A 20,548-nucleotide genomic window follows, 5' to 3' on the forward strand; every position below is an offset into this window, starting at 1 on the left:
GACGTCAGTATTAAAGTATACATAAAAGCTTTGAAGCTGATGTTAAAGATGTAAGTGAACACTAAAGGCAGATTAAGAGCTCACGGTTCCATCCATGTATCCTGATGAACCGCAAACATAAAGCATGCAAGAGATCCTTTTTAAACCCATGTATCCTAATTGTACTGAATGAGAAGCTGTCACATTTTAATGATTGAAGATCATGACTCAGCTCTTCTGACTGTACTTGCACACAAACTTGTACTTTTTTTTCTCAGAGTTTTCAGTAAAACATTTCTCTCCATCATGGATTCTCTTCCAGTGAGTCATTTGTTGCTCCCAGCACCAGTGAGATGGAGACGATTCCATTTCCTATCACAAGGTGGCACAATGCGCTAATGTAAACAGACATGTATTAAAGAGCCCAAACAAGGTCAGTATATTTCCAAACATTTATTCTTAACAGAAGAGATTCTCTACACTCAGCATACCATTTTTGTTCAGTAGATACAGTTTATACATCGTTTGTACAATAACCATTATGGGTTAAGGCAGAATTTTACATGTGTACATTATAAACATGGACAAAAATGGTTCCACCTTGGCCACAAGCTCATTCTGGTCAGTCTCCACCTGTGTAGTCACACACACACAGGGTGGAACGCAGCTTCACCTGGGTTAAGACGCGTGTTTCTCCATTGCCACCGCAAACTCATACAACTTCATTTTTGGCCGTGTTTAAGTTCATTTGGCCAAACGCCAAATAACACTGATGGGGAAACTTGGAAATACTCGACTCTGTAAACTTGCGATGCCTTCGGGTTAATATGTGTTCAGGGTTAGCTGGTGTTGCAGAAGGAAGACGGGTGTTTAGGATGCAACCGGGTCAGTGTGACTAACGGTTAGGGAGTCTGCAGAGCAACACGTGTTACTGCAGTGAGAGGAAGTGCCACAGCCAGAACACTGTGGCCCCGCCCCCCGCCCCTATGTGGCCCTGAGTAGACTACTTCACATTATTACTGAACACATACCTAAACGTTCCAATTATCATTCATGGAGGCCGTGTCCAGGTGACTTTGGTGAACTGTGCTTAAGTTATCATGCCAGTTTGTGAAGTGTTGTGAAACCTCTTTCTCCTTGAATGTATTGATTGGCATATTACCTTCACTGCAATCACAAAATTCCTTCATGTTATGTAAAAATAAAAGAGCCCTTTCAACTATACAAAAGCAGATATCCAGGCACTTAGCAAAACATTTGAAAATATACCGTTATAGCTCAATAAATACAGCACTCGTGACAGCACACACAGGTCCATTTGTCAACAAACAAATGTTTATCATAGAAAAAAGTACTGAAAAAAAATTGAATATAAAATTTTCCAGTTTCCCCCCCCATAAACTTAAAACCCTGCTTTTCCTGCGACATTCCTGCTCTTTCATTCCCCTCAACCAGGCACTTTTGGAAACCGTTAATCCCGTCTGTTGCATCGTCTCCCCCACATTGACACGGCCATGATCTGAGCCTGATGCTGAGCGTGTCAGGGTACTGGGTGTGGCGATGGGTTATACAGTGAATAACACAAACACACAGGGACTTCTGTAAAAGGCCCGAGTTGTTCAGATATCTCCGAGTCCTTTACTTAAAAACACCTGGTGTGAGGGTTGAAGCCCCGATTTGTAACTGACAAGAACCAAGAATCCACCAGGAGAGCGAGCCGATCGCCTGCGCGCCTCCGGAAAATTCTTTCCAGGCCAAACTAATGAGCTCAAGCAAAACAAAGCGAGTGCAGACCAACCTGCAGAACGAGCTCTGCGACTGAGCTTGGCACAGGCCCGCGAGGTCAAAAGAGCATTTCTCTGCCTCCTCTCCCTCGGCAGCCTTCAAAGCCGAATCACTCTGAGGTTTGGCAGTTTGCATGCTCGAGGTATGTTCGCCCAAAATGGCTGGCAGGTTTCCGTCCCCGTGTTCTCAGAATCGCACCAAACAGCTGGAGACGGAGCGAGAGAACACAGAGTGCAGACAAATGGGAATCTGCTCTGCACGTATGTAAGCTGTGCTGTGAGCTCTAACATGGAATCATCCTCCTTCAGATTAGTTTGTGCTTTAGTTTCATTTTGCGCTCGATGATTCTGAATTCACTTCACTTCACTTTGCTCCTGCCCAGCTTCAGGCTCGACACAAGCAAAACCTCCTTTAACCTCAGCCTGCATGCTCTCATGAAGTGAAACGCGGTGCTGTCGCAAAGCTCGGGCCACACTGCAAAGTCTGAACACTGAGATTCATAATCCAGCTTTATATCAAACCAAACATTTGCAGATGTCCGCTCGTTGTCTTTATCACCATAGAGACGTCCTTCATGATCCAAACCAACAGTTAGCACAACAGCAATCAGTAAAATGAGACCGTAGTCGTTTAAAAAGTGACCTTAGTCAATGAAAATCAACTGTTTTTTGATACACTTAGAATAAAGATCTTTTTTAAATGCAGCTTAACATTGGTTCATTATGTACAGCAAAGTACTGAGAAAGTGCTGGGCTTGATTAAGCAATAATGTTTGTAAAAAATATAACACTGTTTGGATGCAGGTCACACCGAGCGAGGCCTCTGTGCTCCTTTATGTGGAGCCGCTTCATGTTTTCATCTCCACAGCATAACATCTGCCTCCCCTATTTTAACACTTGGACAAAGAACCAAAACAGGATCTGGCAGGATGTCAGCAGATTTATACCGCTGCGTCATTGCAACGCCGTTTGGCAGGAACGGGGAGGAAATTCCACCCTACCATCATCCGCCACGGTCGTGTGTCGGCCGCCGCTCTCCTCAGATGAGCCGGGAGTTGCGGAGGTACTGGATCAGTACCTTGTAGATGAAGACGTACTGGGAGATGGTCTGGACCATCATCATCCTCTGCTGGCGCAATAAGTTCAGAACCTCTGGGACATCCAGCGTCTGAAACACACGTTTAGTATGAGAGGCGTGCCAAATGTGGACAAAGACAGAACAGGTAGCAGATGGGTGTGTGATGTTTAGGTACCTCATTGTGTTCTAGACAGGCGATCATGATCTCAGACAGGATGACCACTCCGGTCCGACCCACTCCAGCGCTGCAGTGGACCAGCACAGGCAGGTTGGTGTTCTTTGGATCACTGATGCTGTTTGTGTGTCTCCTCACAGACTGGATCTCCTCCAGGTAGGCTGCAAAACAGAACCAGGTGACTCGGTCAGCTTGAACCTGAAGCTTTGTTCACCTAAACGTTTATAAGTGTGAGCACTGAGCATCCAGCAGCTCTGTGTACTAACAACATGTTGGTATGGGTCCCACTCACTGACGAAGCCTTTGAAGTCCTCAGGGCAGCCGTGATCGGGCCAGTCTGTGTACTGCAGGTGCCAGATGGTTCTCTCCTGGTTGGTCAGAAGGTGCTTGATCTTCAGCCCCGTGGTGGCGTAGCAGCCGGAGTCCGTTCGGAACCGCGTGGTGATCCTGAAGCGGCCGTACGTCACCGACGTGTGGCGGGAGCCGAGCCGGGGCCAGTAACGGAAGCTCTTCTCCCGGCCGCCCTCCTGCAGAGAGGGATCGACACCGGGGTTGAGTCCAGGGAGCGGAGGAGGAGTTTAAAAAAAGGTTTCACCGTAAATAGAACAACACGGACGTACCTCTTCGGCGGTGACCATGGCGATGATGGCGACGCCCTGCTCCCACACCATCTGCCAGAAGTCCTGACAGGTATTGGATAGGGGACCCTGTGTGGCGATGTAGCTCCATTCATGTCCACCAACCGGAATCTAGACAGAGAGGGTTTCAATTATGTTTCTATTCAGCCATTGTTTGTTCTCTGCAGTAATTAATGTACCAAGAGCAAGAAGCTTAGAGCAGAACAGAGGAGCGGTGAGTAATGGACTCCACCTTGTTCTGAGTGTGGCCTGCTTACTCTGACATGTGAGGCGTTGATGTATCCCGTGTTGTTCTCCTTGGTGGGCACCAGCTCCACACGCGTGCTGTCGTACGGCAGGACGTCTTGGAAGCGGTTCCTCTCTCCGTTCTCCTGCAGCAGGGCAAAGGTGCACTCGCTGGCCGAGCGGCGCTTGGGAACCTGCTCGTACTCGGTGAGCAGCATGCCCTGATCCATACGCTGCTCCAGCACTTTACACTGAAACACACACACACAAGTGGAGAGGAAACATGAAACGGGATGAAACCTGAAGCTTCTGTTTAACAAAACTAAAACCCGGAGCGGTGCGACTCATCTGCACTCCCTCCTCTGTCAATATTTAGTCAGCAGTGTTTCTCTAACTGTCACTTCTTTACAAACACTGCCTGTTGTGGTAGTAGTGTGTAGTTCCCCTCTGCTTCGCTCTAACGCTGAAGCATTACATCAGCTGTGATTATTTATGAGCAGTGACTCCAGATTGTTCTTATTAAGAGTAACAACAAAACCCTGACAAAGAGGTAATTGGAATTCAATTTCACTATTAGAGCTGCAAGCATCCAGAGGAACAAGGCCGGCCTGTTCAGTCATGTGCTTTAAATGAACAGCAGCTTCCTCTTTCATATTTCCTTCACAACAAGTCTTCACCAAACAAAAGGCTGCGAGCGCCCACATCACCAGCACCTCCTGCTAACACTAACACGGGCTCTGGAGCTGTAGCTACAGAAACGCTCTTACAAGGAAGGTCATTCACCAAACTGTGTGAAAATACATACATAACACAAAAACTAGACTTAGTACTCAATGGAGCAAAGAGCAACGTGTTGTCGTCCTTACCTTCTCATCATTGGAGGCTCTCTCCAGCTCATCCTTGCCCTCGTCGTGCATGGGGAGCCTCGACAGGGAGAGGCCGTTGAGGGCCGCCACCTTCAGAGGGCCCATCTTCTTCACCTCTGACCTGGCTCCTTTCTTCATCCCCTGGTGTGACAACAGATGCAATGACAGGAGAGAGGAGTGAGGACAAATGTGTGTGCGGTGGAGCGAGGGAGTGTATGGGAGGGTGGGGAGAGAGGGGAGGGACGGCGCAGCCTCCCTGCGTCTGATCGCTCAGAATGTCACCTGGCCGGTTTTCAGAGGCGGCTCTGCTGCATTCTTTGGACGTGTGTCATCGTAAACCTGGTTACATCATTCATGCTGCCATAGTAACCATAATAGCTTTCATACAGATATGTAAGCAATGAGTTTAACAACAGACATTATCTTTCTAAAAAAAGCACCGCCCTATTTCAGTCTTAAACACATTTAAGTTTAATTATTTAGACAACACAAACGGCGGCAACCTTCCCCTTCTGGTTGGCTACTGAAATGTCACTTAGTTGATTACTGGTTAATAAGAGGATAAAACCACCAGAACCAGCTGCTTGACATCAATCACTGCTTCATCGTACATTTAAGAGAAGTGTAGGACTCAGACTCACCGGAGGAGGCAGACCCACGGGCTTCTTCCCAGTGGGCACGTCAGAGACCGGCCTCTTCTTGAAGTCCTTTTTGGTCTTCAGCTTGGCCTGGCCGCTCAGGTCTCCCTCCGACACGGACGGCATGATCCTGGGCTGCTGCAGGTCGGGCAGCAGGTACAGAGGTTCGGCCTCGTGGAGGCGGGAGTGCGGCCGATAGGTGATGGAGGGGTCGAGCGTGGAGCCGATGGGATACGCGGGCGGAGGCTCTGCGGGCGTCTGCTGCTGAGGTGCCAGAGGAGTGAGAGATGTCAAGCTCTGATGTTGGTTTGGCTGCTGGTCAGGGTAAACGGCCGCTATGACGTCCTGAGAGAGCGGCGTGTGACGTCCACCGTCGTCCTCAAACTCCTCCTCCTCCCCGCTGCTGTGAACCAGCATGGTGGCGTCAGAGAGGGATTTCTTGTGTCCGTACTGAATGTTCTCCTTAGCGTCAGCCCTGTCCTCCGTCTTGGTGCGCTCCAGGAACACGTTGAGCTGAGAGCCCTGGGAGCGACCGGCGTGGAGGGCCTGAGGGGGAGAGGCGGTCTCGGCCGCTGATGAAGACACGGCCCGCTCTTTCACCCTCATCCCCTCCAGACTATGTGCCAACCCGGCGATCTCTATAGAGTTGCGCTTAAGGGCGAGATGCGGGTGTCTGTGCATCGGCCCGCTGAAGAGAGGCTCCGACACTTCCTGTAAGGAGTGAGCCACGGGCAAGCTGTCCTCCTGGAACGTCTGGACCGAGTGGTGCACCCGCCGCGTGATGATCAGGTCCGGGTTACTGCTGCTGACGTACAGGTGGCGCGACAGGTCGGGCGTGCTGTTGGCGGGCCGAGGGTGGGCGTACGGGTACGGAGGAGGCGGTCGGTACACGTGCGTTCTCATGATGTTGGGGGCCGGATACTCCTGCGCCTGCTGCAGCTGCACGTTTGTGAGCTCCGGGACGCTGACGGCCCCGACCACGGGCCTCCTCTCCGTCGGGTAGGGGTACGGGGACGGGCCGTGGAAGCTGGAGCTGAGGTGGAACGGATACTGGTGGTGTTGGGCTCCTCCGCCGTGCTCCACCCTGATCTCCGGCTGGCTGTAAACTAGGGGGTCCGGTCTGCTGTAGGCGTACGAGTTCCCGATGTTGAGGTTCCTCATGGAGTGGCTCTGCCGGTGGTCCTGAGCCAGAACCATCCCCCCTCCCATCCCCCGGGTCTTCTGACGCATCACCGTCTCGTAGTCAGGCGTGGCGCGGTACGACGGCGGGATGAGGGCGCTGTGGCGGTGCGAGGGGACGTAATCTGGCCGGGTGATGTCGCTGGTGATGGAGGGATTGGAGGACATGGGTGAAGGCTGGAGGTAGTGCTGGGGGTTTGTGAGGGAGCTGGTGCTGTGGGCGCTGTACACGCTGCCGTTACGCAAACGCCCCCCGCTCCCGTACTCCAGAGGAGCGCAGTCCAGGCTGGTCTGGGAATGGTAGTAGTAACCATTCTGATTGTTCATGTACAGGTTATCTGCAGGAGAGGAAAAGCTACAGCTCAGCAGAGTTGTGGACTTATAAGGACAAAGCAATGAGTTTAGTTCAAGCAGATCCTGAGTAGTAAGTCCCTCCTCAGACGTTACCTTGAGATGACGTGTAAGGCTCTGGGAAGTGGCCGTTGTAGTGCATCTGTGGAGGAGCCATCATGTAGGCTTGAGGCTTTGGCTGCAGATCAGTTACCACACACACAGTTACAATACCGACAAGCATGAAATTGTCCAATCTAATTGTACACTAACACACACTGCCATGACTTCATCATGTGATTCAAACGTGTGCTGTGTAACAGAGGAATGTACGTGCAGACAAGCAGGTGACGTGTGTGTGTGGAGTGTGAGCAGACTTTACCAGAGACATTCTAGTGGAAGATCTCCGTCTGACTGGGTTGACGACAGCGGGTTGGGTTTGACTGGTGGAGAGACAAACAGCAGTCAAATTAAGATGATGGATTACTTTGACATGACAGCGCAGCTTAGAACTACATCACGTGCCTGTAAATGCCTGTGTCAATCAAATGACAGAGACCTAAAACATTTAGTCAGAACAATGCTCGGCTCAAGGATCCTTGTGGATTTGTCAAAAACTTTGGGCCGTTTGTTGAAACGTGCCCCCAAATACATTTACTGGAGGCTCTGAAACTGCAGGCCCGGTCCAGATTTAGGCTGTGTTTAGGTCTGTTTGCTCAGGTATGGTTGGCTGAGTGGTCAGGAGAGACTGGGTGTTGGCAGGCAGACTGTAGGCAGTGGCTGACAGTGTTGCTCACCACTTATTAGAAGGCAGAGAGGGACGAGAGAGCATTGGAAAGCGAGGAAAGTATAGAGTGAGAAGGGACTTCTGGGAGCCCTCAGAAGGCAGGGGGGGGTCACACTCCTCTCTGAGGAGAGGAGAGGGGATAGAGTGAGGCTCAACCTCAGAGGAGGAGAGGCAGATGCACACACACACACACTCTGCACTGCATGCACAAGACAACAAGTAACAAAGAGACAGGAACTAGGCTAGACATGTTGAAGGGAAAACACTTACAGGCTACTCTTGTTAATCTTATAAAACTTGAGTCTGGCCAGACACATCCGGCACACATATTTGGAGGTTTCCATGTCTTCCTGAAGAGAAAAAGAGAGAGAAATATGAGATGTTGGGGGATGTGCGACAAGAGTGTCATTTGCATACGTAATAAAGCCACACACACACACATACACACACACTCAGAGACCTAAAATAACAAATTCACGAGTAGAGAAGTGACACTTACGGTCTGGAACTGCACACTCTCCTCTCTGTTGGTCAGCTCCAGAGCAAAGAAGGACCTGTTGTGACTCATGTTGTTAATCTCGTTCCACCTACACGGCCAATTACAGCGCAGGGACAAAGAGAGGGAGAGGAGAAAAACATGATGTCATGATGGTCACGACTGTAACGACACAAAACCTCACAGCCTTTTTATGAGCCTCATTACACACACACACACACACACACACACACACACACACACACACACACACACACACACACACACACACACACACACACACACACACACGTTTACTACACAACATGTCACGCAGGCCATTGAGGTTAAGTCAAGACTCAGTCGCTAACAAATCAAAGGCTGTGTTCACAGACTGACAGATAATGCGTCAACATTCCTTATCACCTCTCACAGTCTGACTCATTTCCTTGCGGGTCACACACACTCAGACACACACACACACTCTGGGCTTTAAAGAGCCTTCAGAATCCATACAGGACACACCTCCACCTACAGCAAAACACAATCTGTGCTGACGGAGGCGTCTGACTCAATATCACGAGACAAGCATCCTGAACTCACCTGAATAAATGGAGGGGCCGGCCATTTTTATGCTTGACAAAAATGCCGTCCAGACAGGCGCCCAGGATGACGTCTGAGCCGGTGCTGTCCTGTTAGGAGGCAAGATAGAGGCATTTAGACACGGCAATCTAGGGCAGGAAATGTGGATTTGTGACGGCCCAATGTCCAAAACCGGAAGATACCAATCCTTCTTCGCTCAAGTGGCACAACAGCATTAACATGCCTCTCCTTTGTGTGATTTGGGGAGTTGGGAATTCTGCGGTGGACCTACCTTGGCTTGGTAGCTTTCCTGGCCGTAACCCTCCATTTTCTCCACCTCCTGCATGTACAGCATCTCTGCCTCAGGGGCCGACAACCCCCTGGAAAAAGGGCGACAATGACAAGAAACGGTTGAAGACACAACAGTCGAGGCATATTGAGCTTAGGGAACAATGGGTGGGACGCAAAACAAGCAAAACAGAGCGACTTTGGGATAAAGTTCCCAGGATTCAAAATAGTACCAGAGCAGAGAAATGCATGGCCGTGACGTCATTGTTCAGTACGCATCGATACAGACACACACAACATCCAAATGCTACAAAGGGCAATTCATTAACCACAATCTAATCCGTCTCTTCAAAAATTCCTAAAATCTATGACACAGCGTCGACCCCTTCACCTCTTCACCTCTCCCCCGCTCCCTCCCCATCACACAGCAGACACCTCCCATCCTGCCTCTGTGCCAGCAATTCCTCGGGGAGCGCTGCGTGTTAACACTCCTTTCAAGAGACACGGGGAGCTCTCATACGGACAACAATGCCAACCTTTACGGGAGAGGACGGGGAACGTGGGAATGAAAAACCTGCAGGGTGAACTGGAAGAGAGGCGAGATGGAGCGGCCGATTAGAAACAGACGTCCTTGGAGCGAGTAGAGAGAATCCGAGGGCTCGGTGGGTAAAACGGAGGGTTTGGTGCCGGGCCAGCTTGATTTGTGCGTTTCAGCCGCTCCGAGCGTAAATAAAAGAAGATGAATTATACGCGTACTTCTAAGCAGAACCAGATGAAGACAGACTAATAAAAAGACAGACTCCCTGGATAGATCCAACGTGTGTGTAAGGAAAAGAAAAGGCAAGGCGGCATCGTAGACGGAGGGAGTAGAAGCAGCGGGGAGAGAGCTCACCTGAAGGACTGATAGATGAGAGCCACTTTCTGCGTGGCCTCTTCCAGCACGCGCTCATCCTGGATCCAGTCCTGCACACACAAACACACACATTAGTAGAGCACTGATTATTATGTCTGCTATTTAAGTGAGGAAGTTGAGTGTTAAAAAGATCTTACAATGGGAAAGAGCACAAACTTCTGGAGGAACTCCTGGGAATCATAACGATTGAAGTCTCCAAAGTCGGCTAAAGACAAAAAGGGAGAATAGCTTCATTAATAAACACATCCAGAGACACACTGCATGACAGGGCTCTATGAAAAACGTACACATTATCTGTCCACAGCATCAAGGAAGTGCAGGATGCCTCATTGGCCTTTTGGAACGCGGCGGTGTATGATGACGGGAAGGGCTAATTATAGGAGAGGAGGGGACCCGTTTTGTTATGGAGGGGAATCGCTCCGGTGTCTGACCACGTCGCGTTCCCAAAAGGGGTCGGCAGCTCCACCCTGCCTCTCTGCCTGCCTGCCTGCCTGCCTGCCTGCCTGCCTGCCTGCCTGCCTGCCTGCCTGCCTGCGTCCACAGCTATGTCGGGCATCTCAGGCATCAGCAGCGCTCGCAAGCTACAACCGCTCTTCATTCCAGACTGTGCTGGATCCTGGCGCAAAATAGCAGCGACGCAGCTTTAATAGAACAAAAACACCAAGTCTGCACGACAACATCGCCCGTAATGAAACACATTTGGGGGGGGGCTTACAAGAAGAATGTTTCCCTCAATGCAGTAAAGACACATGCCTGTGTGTCATTTAAACAGTAAGTGATCTCAGGGTCTCTGCTATGCTAACGCCCGGCCCAGCCGCTCGCAGCGCCTGATATAACTTTGCCAGCAGTGTTTGAGATTCTTCAGGCTCGTCAAATGTGGGTAGACGCGTCAGGGCTCAACGCGATGGAAGTTCACGTTGGCAAACACGCCCGTGGGCCAATTTTAAGAGTGAGCTCAAGTTTGATGGGGCTTGTTAAGGCCTCTATATTAACTGAGCAGTAAAGTGGCTCTATTAAAACGCTGGGAAAGAGGCTGAACGGAGGCTTCAGACAAACTAATGTGAGCAGCAGACACTCGGAAGGCGGCGTGAGAAAAAGATATGAGTCAACTGTCAGCTTTACTGCACCGGCTCTTCAGCACAGCTACAACACTGCAATCCTGCACACGTCACTGCTTATATATGGTGTTTACACATCTTTAGACGCTACAGGACGGATGTTAGGGTCACTGTAAGTAAGTAGTACATTTGCTTTGTATTAGCATTCATAGTACCTTGCACTGCCAGGCTTGCCAGACGGATGGCTTGTTCCAGCGAGCACGAGATCCTGCCCTCCAGAACATCCTTCTTCAGCTGGAGGTAATACTGATACCTGTGAGGAAAGAGGGGGTTTAAAGGATTCATCAATCATTATTTGCCACACCGAGGCCATTAAAAAGTGAATAAAGGTGGGATGAGTTGGATCAAACCCCCTGTGCCACTGCTGGACCTTCACCTTGTGATCTCCTGCTGGAGTTGAGTGACGCTGGGAATGTAGAACACCACTCCAAAGTAAACGGTGGGCTCCAGCCCATACTTGTCTAGCTGCTTCTTCAACGGCTTCTCAAGGTCGATCCATCTCTGCTGATTCTGCTTGTTGAAGTACCACAGGCTGAAGTACGTTATCTAGCAAACAACAAGAGCAAGTGGAAACATTACATCCAAACCACAGCAACAACTGGGACGCATGAAAGGAAAGTATTTGGAGTGAAGTATTTGGAATGCTGGGGCAGCAGCAGCATAACAAAGATTCATTACAGCAAAACATGTCAGCTAAAATATTAACTTAATCTGTGGTTACTTGATAGCAGAGGCACATACGTTCTGTTCAGCCCTTTAGTTAAAATGCACAGAGCCGGAGCTGGGGGTCTTTAATGATCTGAAACACATGCTAAACATATTTAAACAATCCAACTGTAAGCTGAGCCACTGCACACATCTCCTGGATCAGAGCTGGGAGAGACTCAGCACAGGGGAATCTCACAATGAACACTGGTAAGAGACATAACTCCCGCAGGCTCGTGGTCCACATGGTGAACTGAGCTAAAAGAGTCCTATTGTCCTTAAACACAACTAGAACATTACTGGCCAACAGAGCTTTTATACAACAGATAGAAACTGACCTGCAAATGTGTTTGTGATAAAGAAAAATAATCAACAATTGTTCAATATTAATAAAGCTTAAACCCCAACAACACGGCTCCATCGTCTTTAAAGTGTTAAATGCATGTGGCTCTCAAGGTGGTAATGTGTGATACAGGTGTTTACCCTGCACACTGGATGAAAACAATCTAATCTTGCCATGTTATCAAGCAATAGAAAGTGTAACCAAATATCACACTCCTGCAGAAATTGTACCTTTAGTGTTACTTCCTACACTCACTGAGATCGTATCAGTTGTAATAGTGTACAGTCATGGTCCATTGAGTGACTTAAATCAGGAATGTCACGAATAAGACATAAACTAGTATCAGCAAAAGAAGGATGAGTCTCTCTGCTTTCCCACACATATGACCAGAAGACTATTTTAACAACCGAGCCTCTGCTGATGAGATGCTCGGTCTCAATAAGGTCTAGAAGAGAGAACAATCAGGACTTTTATTTGCATGAAAATACATACATACCTCTCTTAACTCCAGTCTCTGGGCAACTGCTTCCAAACATTCCTGTCCGGTGCTCTCCACCGAAAGTGTAAACTCAACAAACTCTCCATTGAGCAGCTGAATCCGAGTGACAAGACAGCTCTTGCTTGAAACCGTATACCTCCGAGTCCGTTTGAGTTTTAAGCCAAATGGCAGGGGCATGTTTCACACTTCTTCACAAATGGACGGACGGGGGGTCTTCACTTAGTCCAGAGCGACGGTTCTCATCACTGTGCCGTCAGAGGCGGTGTGATTGTTGGGCCAGCAGGTTCTGAGGCTCATCATGATCATCAACAACATACACACAGACCTGAGAAGACGGGAGAAGAAAACGATCAAAACATCATCTAACTATGACTAAGAATAACTGTCAGCATAGATAGACGTCTCTAACACAGGATGCAGGCTTAAACATAACTACAAACCATCACTATATAACATTTAAATGTGCTGGGATCTGTAGTGTAAACAAATGGTTTATGTTACAGAAATAGTCATTAATGCTGCATTGTTTTACTTTTTTTTTAATGTACTTGCATTTTCTATCAACATGGCTTTAGTTTCCATAACTTGATAGATCCTTGTCATCGCTAAATAAACATAAGAGCTGTCTAACGGTATATGTTATTGTTTTGCTTTGGCTATAAGCTTAAACCTTTTCCAGTGAATAGCCTTATCCAAAAACTGACAACATAGGGTCGTAGCTTTGAACATTTAGGAATCAAATCCCTGCTATTTTTGCAAACATAACCCACAATTACAAGTAAATCTCAGTTAGTTACAACATACTTCTAAAAATGTGTTTATTTAATGAAAGTGTTTAATTAAAAGCTATTCCTGTCGGTATTTAGCGTCAATCACTTCAAATATCAATGTAAATTCATCTAGCGTCTCTTTCGTTCCAACTAATGTTGCGTTAGCCTGCTAGCATATGCTCCAGCAAATAGACGGCACCGATGGAAAGCTGACGTCGCCGGTAAATATTTGGGGCATAAAAAGTGTAAACGTTACCCGCCGGGTGTAAGTTAGGAGTCCCAACAGGTTTCAGCCGCAGTGAGCTCCGCCATTAGGCTCAACGGGATTTCTATTGTCCGGTTTTGTATGGAAATTATCGGCAGTTCATTTGCCTTCGGACAGCTGCGGGATTAGGAGGAACATTGCGCTCCATGCCTCTCGCTCCGACACTTCACTCAAGTTCCGAGCGTGTTTCACTTCCTGGGACTGGAAAAGCAACAAGTGTATCGCGTCTACATCCGCGCCACGATCCGCTCCACTGACCAGCTATTCCCAAGACTATTGAGGTTTATATAATTACACTGGAATCTGCATTTAATGTGTGATAGCTGTGAGACATAGTTAGGTTTGAAAGTGTGTTAATGAAGGAACTGACTTCAGAGAGTGTTGTTCTAGTCCCTGGGCGGCGGAGGGATACACGCAGGCTTTCAGAGCCATGACATCAGACAGCTGGAATGCCGAGCGGTGAAAATGGCAGAGAGCGGACAGCTGCGTGCTGCGGCCGCTGCCCCGCTCACCGCCCAGCCAACACTCTGCTCTCAATGACACAACACTGACTAATGTTTGGTTTATTAGTGTTTAGACGGATGAATGTAGGACGTTCCCACACAATTGTGGTTTCAAATCATTTTCCATACTATGTATAGAGGGTTAAATAACTGTCCCTTAGTATGACTATAAGTAATTGTACCTCAACATCTTGTATTAACCAAAATCATAGGTTTCTTCTGGTGAGTACAATTCTAACGGTAACACAATCATTTTACTCTTTTTTAACTTTTTTTTTTTTTTTACATTTAGTAGATTCCGTGATTTATGTGACTGTGAAGCCAATAACAGCCATATCTTTTACATATTTAACATTTTAAGAAACTATATCTGGGCAAGTAATAACTGTCAATTTTGCAGAAATTGTGGTGGGTAATGAGATTGTTATAACTTTTCAACTGACCTCCTGCTCTGTTGAGTGTGATTGACATGCTTGTAAGTTGAAATGTCCACCCATTATAGGCAACATCGGCTCCAGTAGCAATATATTACCCAGAATGTAACACAATCAGGAATTCTAGTATATCATCCTTCTACATTTACAGTCGAGCACCATGATACTCATCTGTTCAAATTATTTCAGTTCAGTTCTTCTTCAGATGACTATTATCATCTATAACACCACTCTGCCTTTACTTCAATATTATCATGTGCAAATCACAGACAAAGAGAGGAAGAAAGAGTAACAATTTATTGCAAATATAAAGACACTTTTTGGTGATAGTCAATTAGCTGCTACATACAAGTAAGTTATACTCAAAAATATAGAATTTCATTGACTACATTTTTTTTGTTCTAGAATCCTGAGAAAGTACATTACAGTGAAAAAGTGTAAAACTATATCATACTTCAGATTATCTGGGAACACTCCTTTTAACATAAAGTACAAAATACTACTAATGCCACACGTCTGGTTTCAGTGCAGTGCTCTGTGCTATCATTTACAAATTGTAAATTATTGTAAAGTATTACAGTTACAATTTTGCTAATACTGAAGAAGACAGAAATACTAATAGCATTTCTCTAGAGCTCACATAGAGCTCCAGTACACGCCCACTAATAACCTCCAAGCATCCCAGAGAGACTAAAACAGCAAGCACATCCACATCATATCTTATTCTGTGTTGTTTCCATCGTGCTTTTGGAATACATACAATAAAACAAGTGAAACCAAAATACTGGGGGATGTTTTTAACATCAGAAAGCTAACACACTCCATTTAGAAAAACTATAAATAAGAAAGACAAAGATCACATTCCTGTAGGGAGGACGCTCACATGGTAACAGAGAAACATGACATCACATTTAATCCCTGAATGCTGAAGAGGAGCAACTTAAAACTCATCATCACTTCCAGTACCTAATGTATTTGTAAGTTGCTCCTCAGCAGCCTCCATGTTACCGTTTGTATTACTGGACACCTGCAGAGAGTCAGACAACATTTTCCCCAGATCCTCAAGCTCGCTGGACTGTCCATCATCGAGGACCTCGGCTTGGTCCTGATGGGATCCCTCACTGCTTACAGAGGAAAAGTCATGGCTTCCATTGATATCTTCTATGTTCGTGTCTGTTTGGTTTTGATGGTTCCCCTCTTCCGTGATTTCTGTATAATCAGTAGGATGCTCGCTAAGCCAGGAAGAAGCCATTCCTCTTTCTTGAGTGTCATTTTCACAGTCCTCTTCACCATTTGTAGGTGAAGAAGTCCTGTCAGGAGAGCCGCACGGTGTAGAACTCGATACGGGAACAGCATTCAACTGGGCATCGTCGTGTTTGATGAGTGATGCATAAGGAAAGAGGTCATTGTCTTCTTTGGTCTTCCTCTGTTTCTTCCGCCCTGATTGTACCTTTGGTTGGCGTTTATTTTGCAGATCCTTCCCCATTGTCTTCAGCTCTGTACTGAAGCTGGATGTGCTGCTTGGATCTTGATAATCCTTACGCAGCGTTTCCAGAAGGTGGCGCATTTTATCCTTCAAGTGGAGAAAAAATGTCATCAATTGCATGACAAGTTCCAGAGCCCTTTTAGAAATAATATTTACCAAGAATTGCTCACTATATCTGATATACAGCATGAAATAATAGGCTGACCTCATCAAGGTGGCGGTGATTCATGTCAATATACTGCTTCAACAGCCTGTCCAGGGCCCTGACAAACAACAACAACAGACACTAACTTGCACTGCAGTCATGGCTCAGGATGCAATAATCCATCATTATCAGACCACTGGCCAATGTTTAACCACATGTCCATTCAGGCTGCAACTGTGACTTCCCTTTGGTATAGATTAAATAGCAATTTCAACATTAGGTTAACAGAAAATAGTTAGTAAAGCATGACTAACCTGTCGGAGAAGTAACCCCTGGACAAGATGTCATCTGTTACAGCAGAGATGAATTCAAGGTACATTAACTCAACTTCCCTGTTAAAGGATAAATGTTGGTATTTACTTCAAAGAATACAATTATTTCAGATATTAACAGTATAAGGTTCTAGAATTATTGAAGTACTCTACGAGAACTTACTCTGCAGATATAGTCTTCATCAGGGGGGACTTCATGATGCCTGGTGAGGCTCTGGAAGAAGGCAATGTCACTTAAAGAGCTTCGAAGAATCCAAACCCACTGAAAACACCAATATGCTTTGTGTAACAATCCAACAAACTAGTCTCATGTCATAGTTTTACCTGGATGAGGAGTCAAAAAAATCCTGGTCTCCGCTCTTGCTTCTCTGACTTTGTCTTGATGCAGAGAAATATGGACTGTTTCCCTCGGACCGCTCATGCTCCGTACTAAATCCCTGTACAAGAGGAAACGTGTCAAATGAGGAAAGGAGACTCACAAAATTAGGAGTTAGTGATACATTTTCACATTTCTGTCAATATTGTTAAAGGTTTGACTGAACTGGGGAGTTTGACTGATGACATGACCATGCTTAGAGCGCCATCTAGAGACAGAGGCACACACTTGTTCTGTTTGCTTTATGATTTGGATATTTGGAGGTTTGTCAGGCCAAGTCATTTCATAACATCTGATAATGTTTCAATTGTTTTAACATTTAAGAATTTCATTAAACATGAACTCATTATTGTTTTCTTGAAAAATCACTAACAGTCACAACAGAACCATTTTGGCCTCTTTTCAAAAAGCTTTTAAGTTAATTAGTACAATTAAATCCTGTTACCTGAGATGGATCATCAAAATCCTCCGATGTGCACTCCATGGTTTTTGTACTGCATCAAGAGAAAAAAAAACAAGATCGGCATGTACAATTTTAGAGCAAACAATGTAAAAAATATAGTGTGTGTGTATCTGTGTGTGTGTGTGTGTGTGTGTGTGTGTGTGTGTGTGTTAAGCACCTTCCATGATAAGTTTCCTGTTGCATGAGTGTGGAGTTGTTGCCGTCCTGAACACGTTTCTTTCGTGGTGTTCTGTAGTATCGATATTCTGACAGGTATGAACTCTTATCTGATTTCAGAGTCTTTGGGGTAAAAGGTTTATTTGAAGTGAAATGTTGAGAATGTCTCTGGATCAAGTCTCCGCTGTATGTCTTCTGGACAGGATCCTGGAAACTCTTGCAAAGACTCTGATTTCCCAAAACTGCAGATGAACACGCTGACTGCTGCTGGTGGGAAGTTGCCTCTGGGCTCCGGTAGCTTAATTCTGACGCTGAACGAGCAGGTTGGCGGCGTCTCTGAGACCCTGCTGATGGATAAACTACCTGATGGACAGGAAAGGAGGTTCTAAACCTCGCGCTGGAGAGAAAGGAACTCCTTGAGCAGAGGAAGGGGCTCCTGTCATCCTGCAATGATAATCTGCTCTAAAGAGGAAAAGTATTCAACAAGGTCAGACAACAGACTAATCAGGTTTGAGTGACATAAAGCATTTGGAAGTATTTTCATCCTTGATTTTCTTACCTGAGCTGGCGAGCATGAGGCTCTGCTGAAGCTCTGTGAGAGAGGACGAGCTGACTGAGAACGATCGCCCTTCCTCATTCGCTCCTGTCGGATCCGATCATTGTCTGTGTACACAAGAGGATAACTGACATATAGAAGGTTGCCTGCTATTCACTGAGTGTAAACAAGTGCTCAGTGTATTGTATTGTGTTGTTTCTCCAATTGCTTCTCACACTTTGCAACTTACACTTTACACTATGAATCAAACTTTTGGGTACTGAGGTATCAATGGTGGCTGTGGAAACACAAAGACAGTTCATTTCAGTAATTGATACTTTTTGATCATTCTATTTTGATCCGTATCATTTATCCGCTCTACCTGCCTAAGCTGTAACTCACCTTTAGCTGTATAAATCTTTTTGTAATGGGACACCATGTGGTCGTTAATAATGGACTGTGAAATGGAGACGGAGTGAGGGTAGAAAGCTACAAATGCAAAACAACAAAAGAGATAACAAAAAACATGACATGTTACTTGTTGTGGGACAAATCTACGACTGCCATTACATTTAGTTTTGTTGTGATAATTGTAATACTTACTGTGATTTTTCACGGTCTGTCCTCTTGCACCCGGGCTGCACCCATGTCCAGATGGAACACTCCCTAAAATGCAGACATTCAGAGGATTCATTAGTGGAGCCCATGTGAATTATTTGTCCACCTGCAACTTGGTCTACAATTAATGAATGACAGAAGATCTATTTGATATCATTATGAATCATACATCGCAGGGTTTTTGACTGTTGAGGTGGTTTCCTCATCACCCTTTTCCCTGTAGAAGGATGTGTAGAGCTGCCACGAGCAAACACAGGCCGAGGGAGGCAGATGCCAACTCGCTCATTCTTTTCACCTGACCGGTTGTTCATGGTTACTGTGGAAACCAGCCTCTAACTGACATCTTTCACCCCCTTCACCCTAGCATCCCCTGAATGAATCTATAATCATTGTATGTTTAACTGATAATATAGTTTAGTTACAACTCTAATATTTAGTTCTATTGTTTTTTTTAAGTAATTTCCATCTATTATGTCTGGTATGACATCATCACTATCAACACACAACTACAGTATGTTGTGAAAGCAATAAATGTGTCTCTGTATTATAACAGAATTTATAACTTTCCAGTTGGTGGTTCTTTTGTACTCAGTAGTCGTGTTGGCCGTTGGTCCAGTAGATTATTCTGTGTTTAGTTGATTTTAGGTTTTTGTTGCTTCTTTTGGGGTTTATGAGAGAATATTACAGTAAGTATTTTGCAGTAAAATCACAGGTGTAATAAGCTTAATGGGAGCGTTCCATTTAGGTTGTTCGTGAGGCAGAATGCATGTTAACAGGGCCACAGCTCAGGCAGACACATCTAAACGGAACGCGTCCATCACTATTAGCCTTCTACCATCAAGTTAAAGTTACTTTGCTGTTTACTTTATGCCCTTGAAAAGCAGCAACATGAGCTGAGTCTGACTCAGGTTGAACTATGGTTGAGCGCACATCGTGTATAAAGCCAGTCAGCTTCACTTTGTCCTTATAATTCGCTGCCTAAGCACATTTCGCCACCTTTAATAGACTTAGCTCGATAGCTAATGCTAATAATAATATCTACACTTTTACGTGGCCTACCTCTTTTAGATTCCGCCATGCTGTTACACTCAGCGAGTCCCATGTCGATCAGAAATATTCAGATCTGTAGTTTGGATACACCCAGAGAGTTCGACGCGCTTTGCTGTAAACATTTTAATGCTGGGGAATAATCACGTAGCTAGGTAGCAAGCTAAGCTAAGGCTAGTGTAGCTCGTAAGCAGATGAGAGGAGAGAGCAAAGCTTCCCCGTCGCCATGCTGGTTGCTATGAATGGTTTCGTCATCACGTTTGTGCGTAAGGAGACGCCCACACCCACACACTAACACACACACTAACACACACTAGCAATTCAACTCAGACTTGCATATTTGGACATTGAACTGTGTAACATGAAGCATTTTTTTAAATGTTGTGTCCTTATTTATAGCTATATATATGATGTCATCACCATGCCAACACAATAGCAGCACCTCTGCATTACCTCATCTACCTAATCCATATATTTGATGATATACTGCAGGTCCAAGACTTGTTCAGACTTGTTCAGACTTATAGTTCCATATATAAGAGGAAGAGTAACACCAATCAATACGCCATAATTTCAATCTCCTGTCATCTGCTCAAAGGCCTTCCCAGCACCACATTGGAAGGAGGAGGAAGAGGAGGAGGAGGGGGTTACTGGTTGTTGTCATCCATACCACTAAGCTTTCCATCTAATTCGTACAGGCTGATTCATCACATTGATCGAGCCTATGACTGCGCAGCTGCTGTCAGCAAATGTCGTGATTGAGAGACGATGCAATCACGCCTTAACAGCACGAGGGGTAATAAGGCTAATAAGTCT

General features: G+C 46.0%; 2 protein-coding genes across 2 annotated transcripts; both read right to left on the reverse strand.

The window, feature by feature from the left end:
- Positions 1-417: 417 nt before the first annotated feature.
- ptpn21 (protein tyrosine phosphatase non-receptor type 21) lies at positions 418-13,834 on the reverse strand. The gene is made up of 19 exons (XM_076165566.1): positions 13,629-13,834; positions 12,600-12,927; positions 11,432-11,601; positions 11,211-11,308; positions 10,075-10,142; positions 9,917-9,987; positions 9,029-9,116; positions 8,758-8,846; positions 8,179-8,266; positions 7,950-8,029; positions 7,275-7,335; positions 7,010-7,091; positions 5,387-6,900; positions 4,746-4,886; positions 3,912-4,130; positions 3,637-3,765; positions 3,309-3,543; positions 3,017-3,177; positions 418-2,931 (listed from the first exon to the last, which is right to left on the reverse strand). The coding sequence occupies exons 2-19, from the start codon at positions 12,777-12,779 to the stop codon at positions 2,803-2,805; spliced, it is 3,603 nt and encodes a 1,200-aa protein (XP_076021681.1). The 5' UTR covers positions 12,780-12,927; positions 13,629-13,834; the 3' UTR covers positions 418-2,802.
- A 1,023-nt stretch (positions 13,835-14,857) lies between these two features.
- spata7 (spermatogenesis associated 7) lies at positions 14,858-19,955 on the reverse strand. The gene is made up of 12 exons (XM_076165565.1): positions 19,745-19,955; positions 18,671-18,733; positions 18,470-18,556; positions 18,318-18,365; positions 18,092-18,195; positions 17,534-17,994; positions 17,359-17,407; positions 16,862-16,974; positions 16,701-16,751; positions 16,520-16,597; positions 16,266-16,323; positions 14,858-16,147 (listed from the first exon to the last, which is right to left on the reverse strand). Exons 1-12 carry the CDS (start codon positions 19,785-19,787, stop codon positions 15,515-15,517), a joined length of 1,788 nt encoding a protein of 595 aa, XP_076021680.1. The 5' UTR covers positions 19,788-19,955; the 3' UTR covers positions 14,858-15,514.
- Positions 19,956-20,548: the final 593 nt, after the last annotated feature.

The sequence above is a fragment of the Genypterus blacodes genome, unplaced genomic scaffold (genome assembly GCF_046128005.1).
Source record: "Genypterus blacodes isolate CSIRO-AG114 ecotype Tasmania unplaced genomic scaffold, CSIRO-AGI_Gbla_v1 ptg000147l_1, whole genome shotgun sequence".
Lineage (NCBI taxonomy): Eukaryota > Metazoa > Chordata > Actinopteri > Ophidiiformes > Ophidiidae > Genypterus > Genypterus blacodes.

Excerpts from the sequence above, each read along its gene's own strand:
- ptpn21 (XM_076165566.1), bottom strand. The coding sequence starts at position 12,779 with ATGCCCCTGCCATTTGGCTTAAAACTCAAACGGACTCGGAGGTATACG. Across the intron at positions 7,092-7,274 it reads CTTCCACTAGAATGTCTCTG|CCAAAGCCTCAAGCCTACAT; the intron begins GTAAAGTCTGCT and ends ACTGATCTGCAG. Across the intron at positions 3,766-3,911 it reads TCAACGCCTCACATGTCAGA|ATTCCGGTTGGTGGACATGA; the intron begins GTAAGCAGGCCA and ends CTCTCTGTCTAG.
- spata7 (XM_076165565.1), bottom strand. The coding sequence starts at position 19,787 with ATGGGACTCGCTGAGTGTAACAGCATGGCGGAATCTAAAAGAG. Across the intron at positions 18,557-18,670 it reads ACAGACCGTGAAAAATCACA|CTTTCTACCCTCACTCCGTC; the intron begins GTAAGTATTACA and ends TTGCATTTGTAG. Across the intron at positions 16,975-17,358 it reads ATTTTGATGATCCATCTCAG|GGATTTAGTACGGAGCATGA; the intron begins GTAACAGGATTT and ends CCTCTTGTACAG.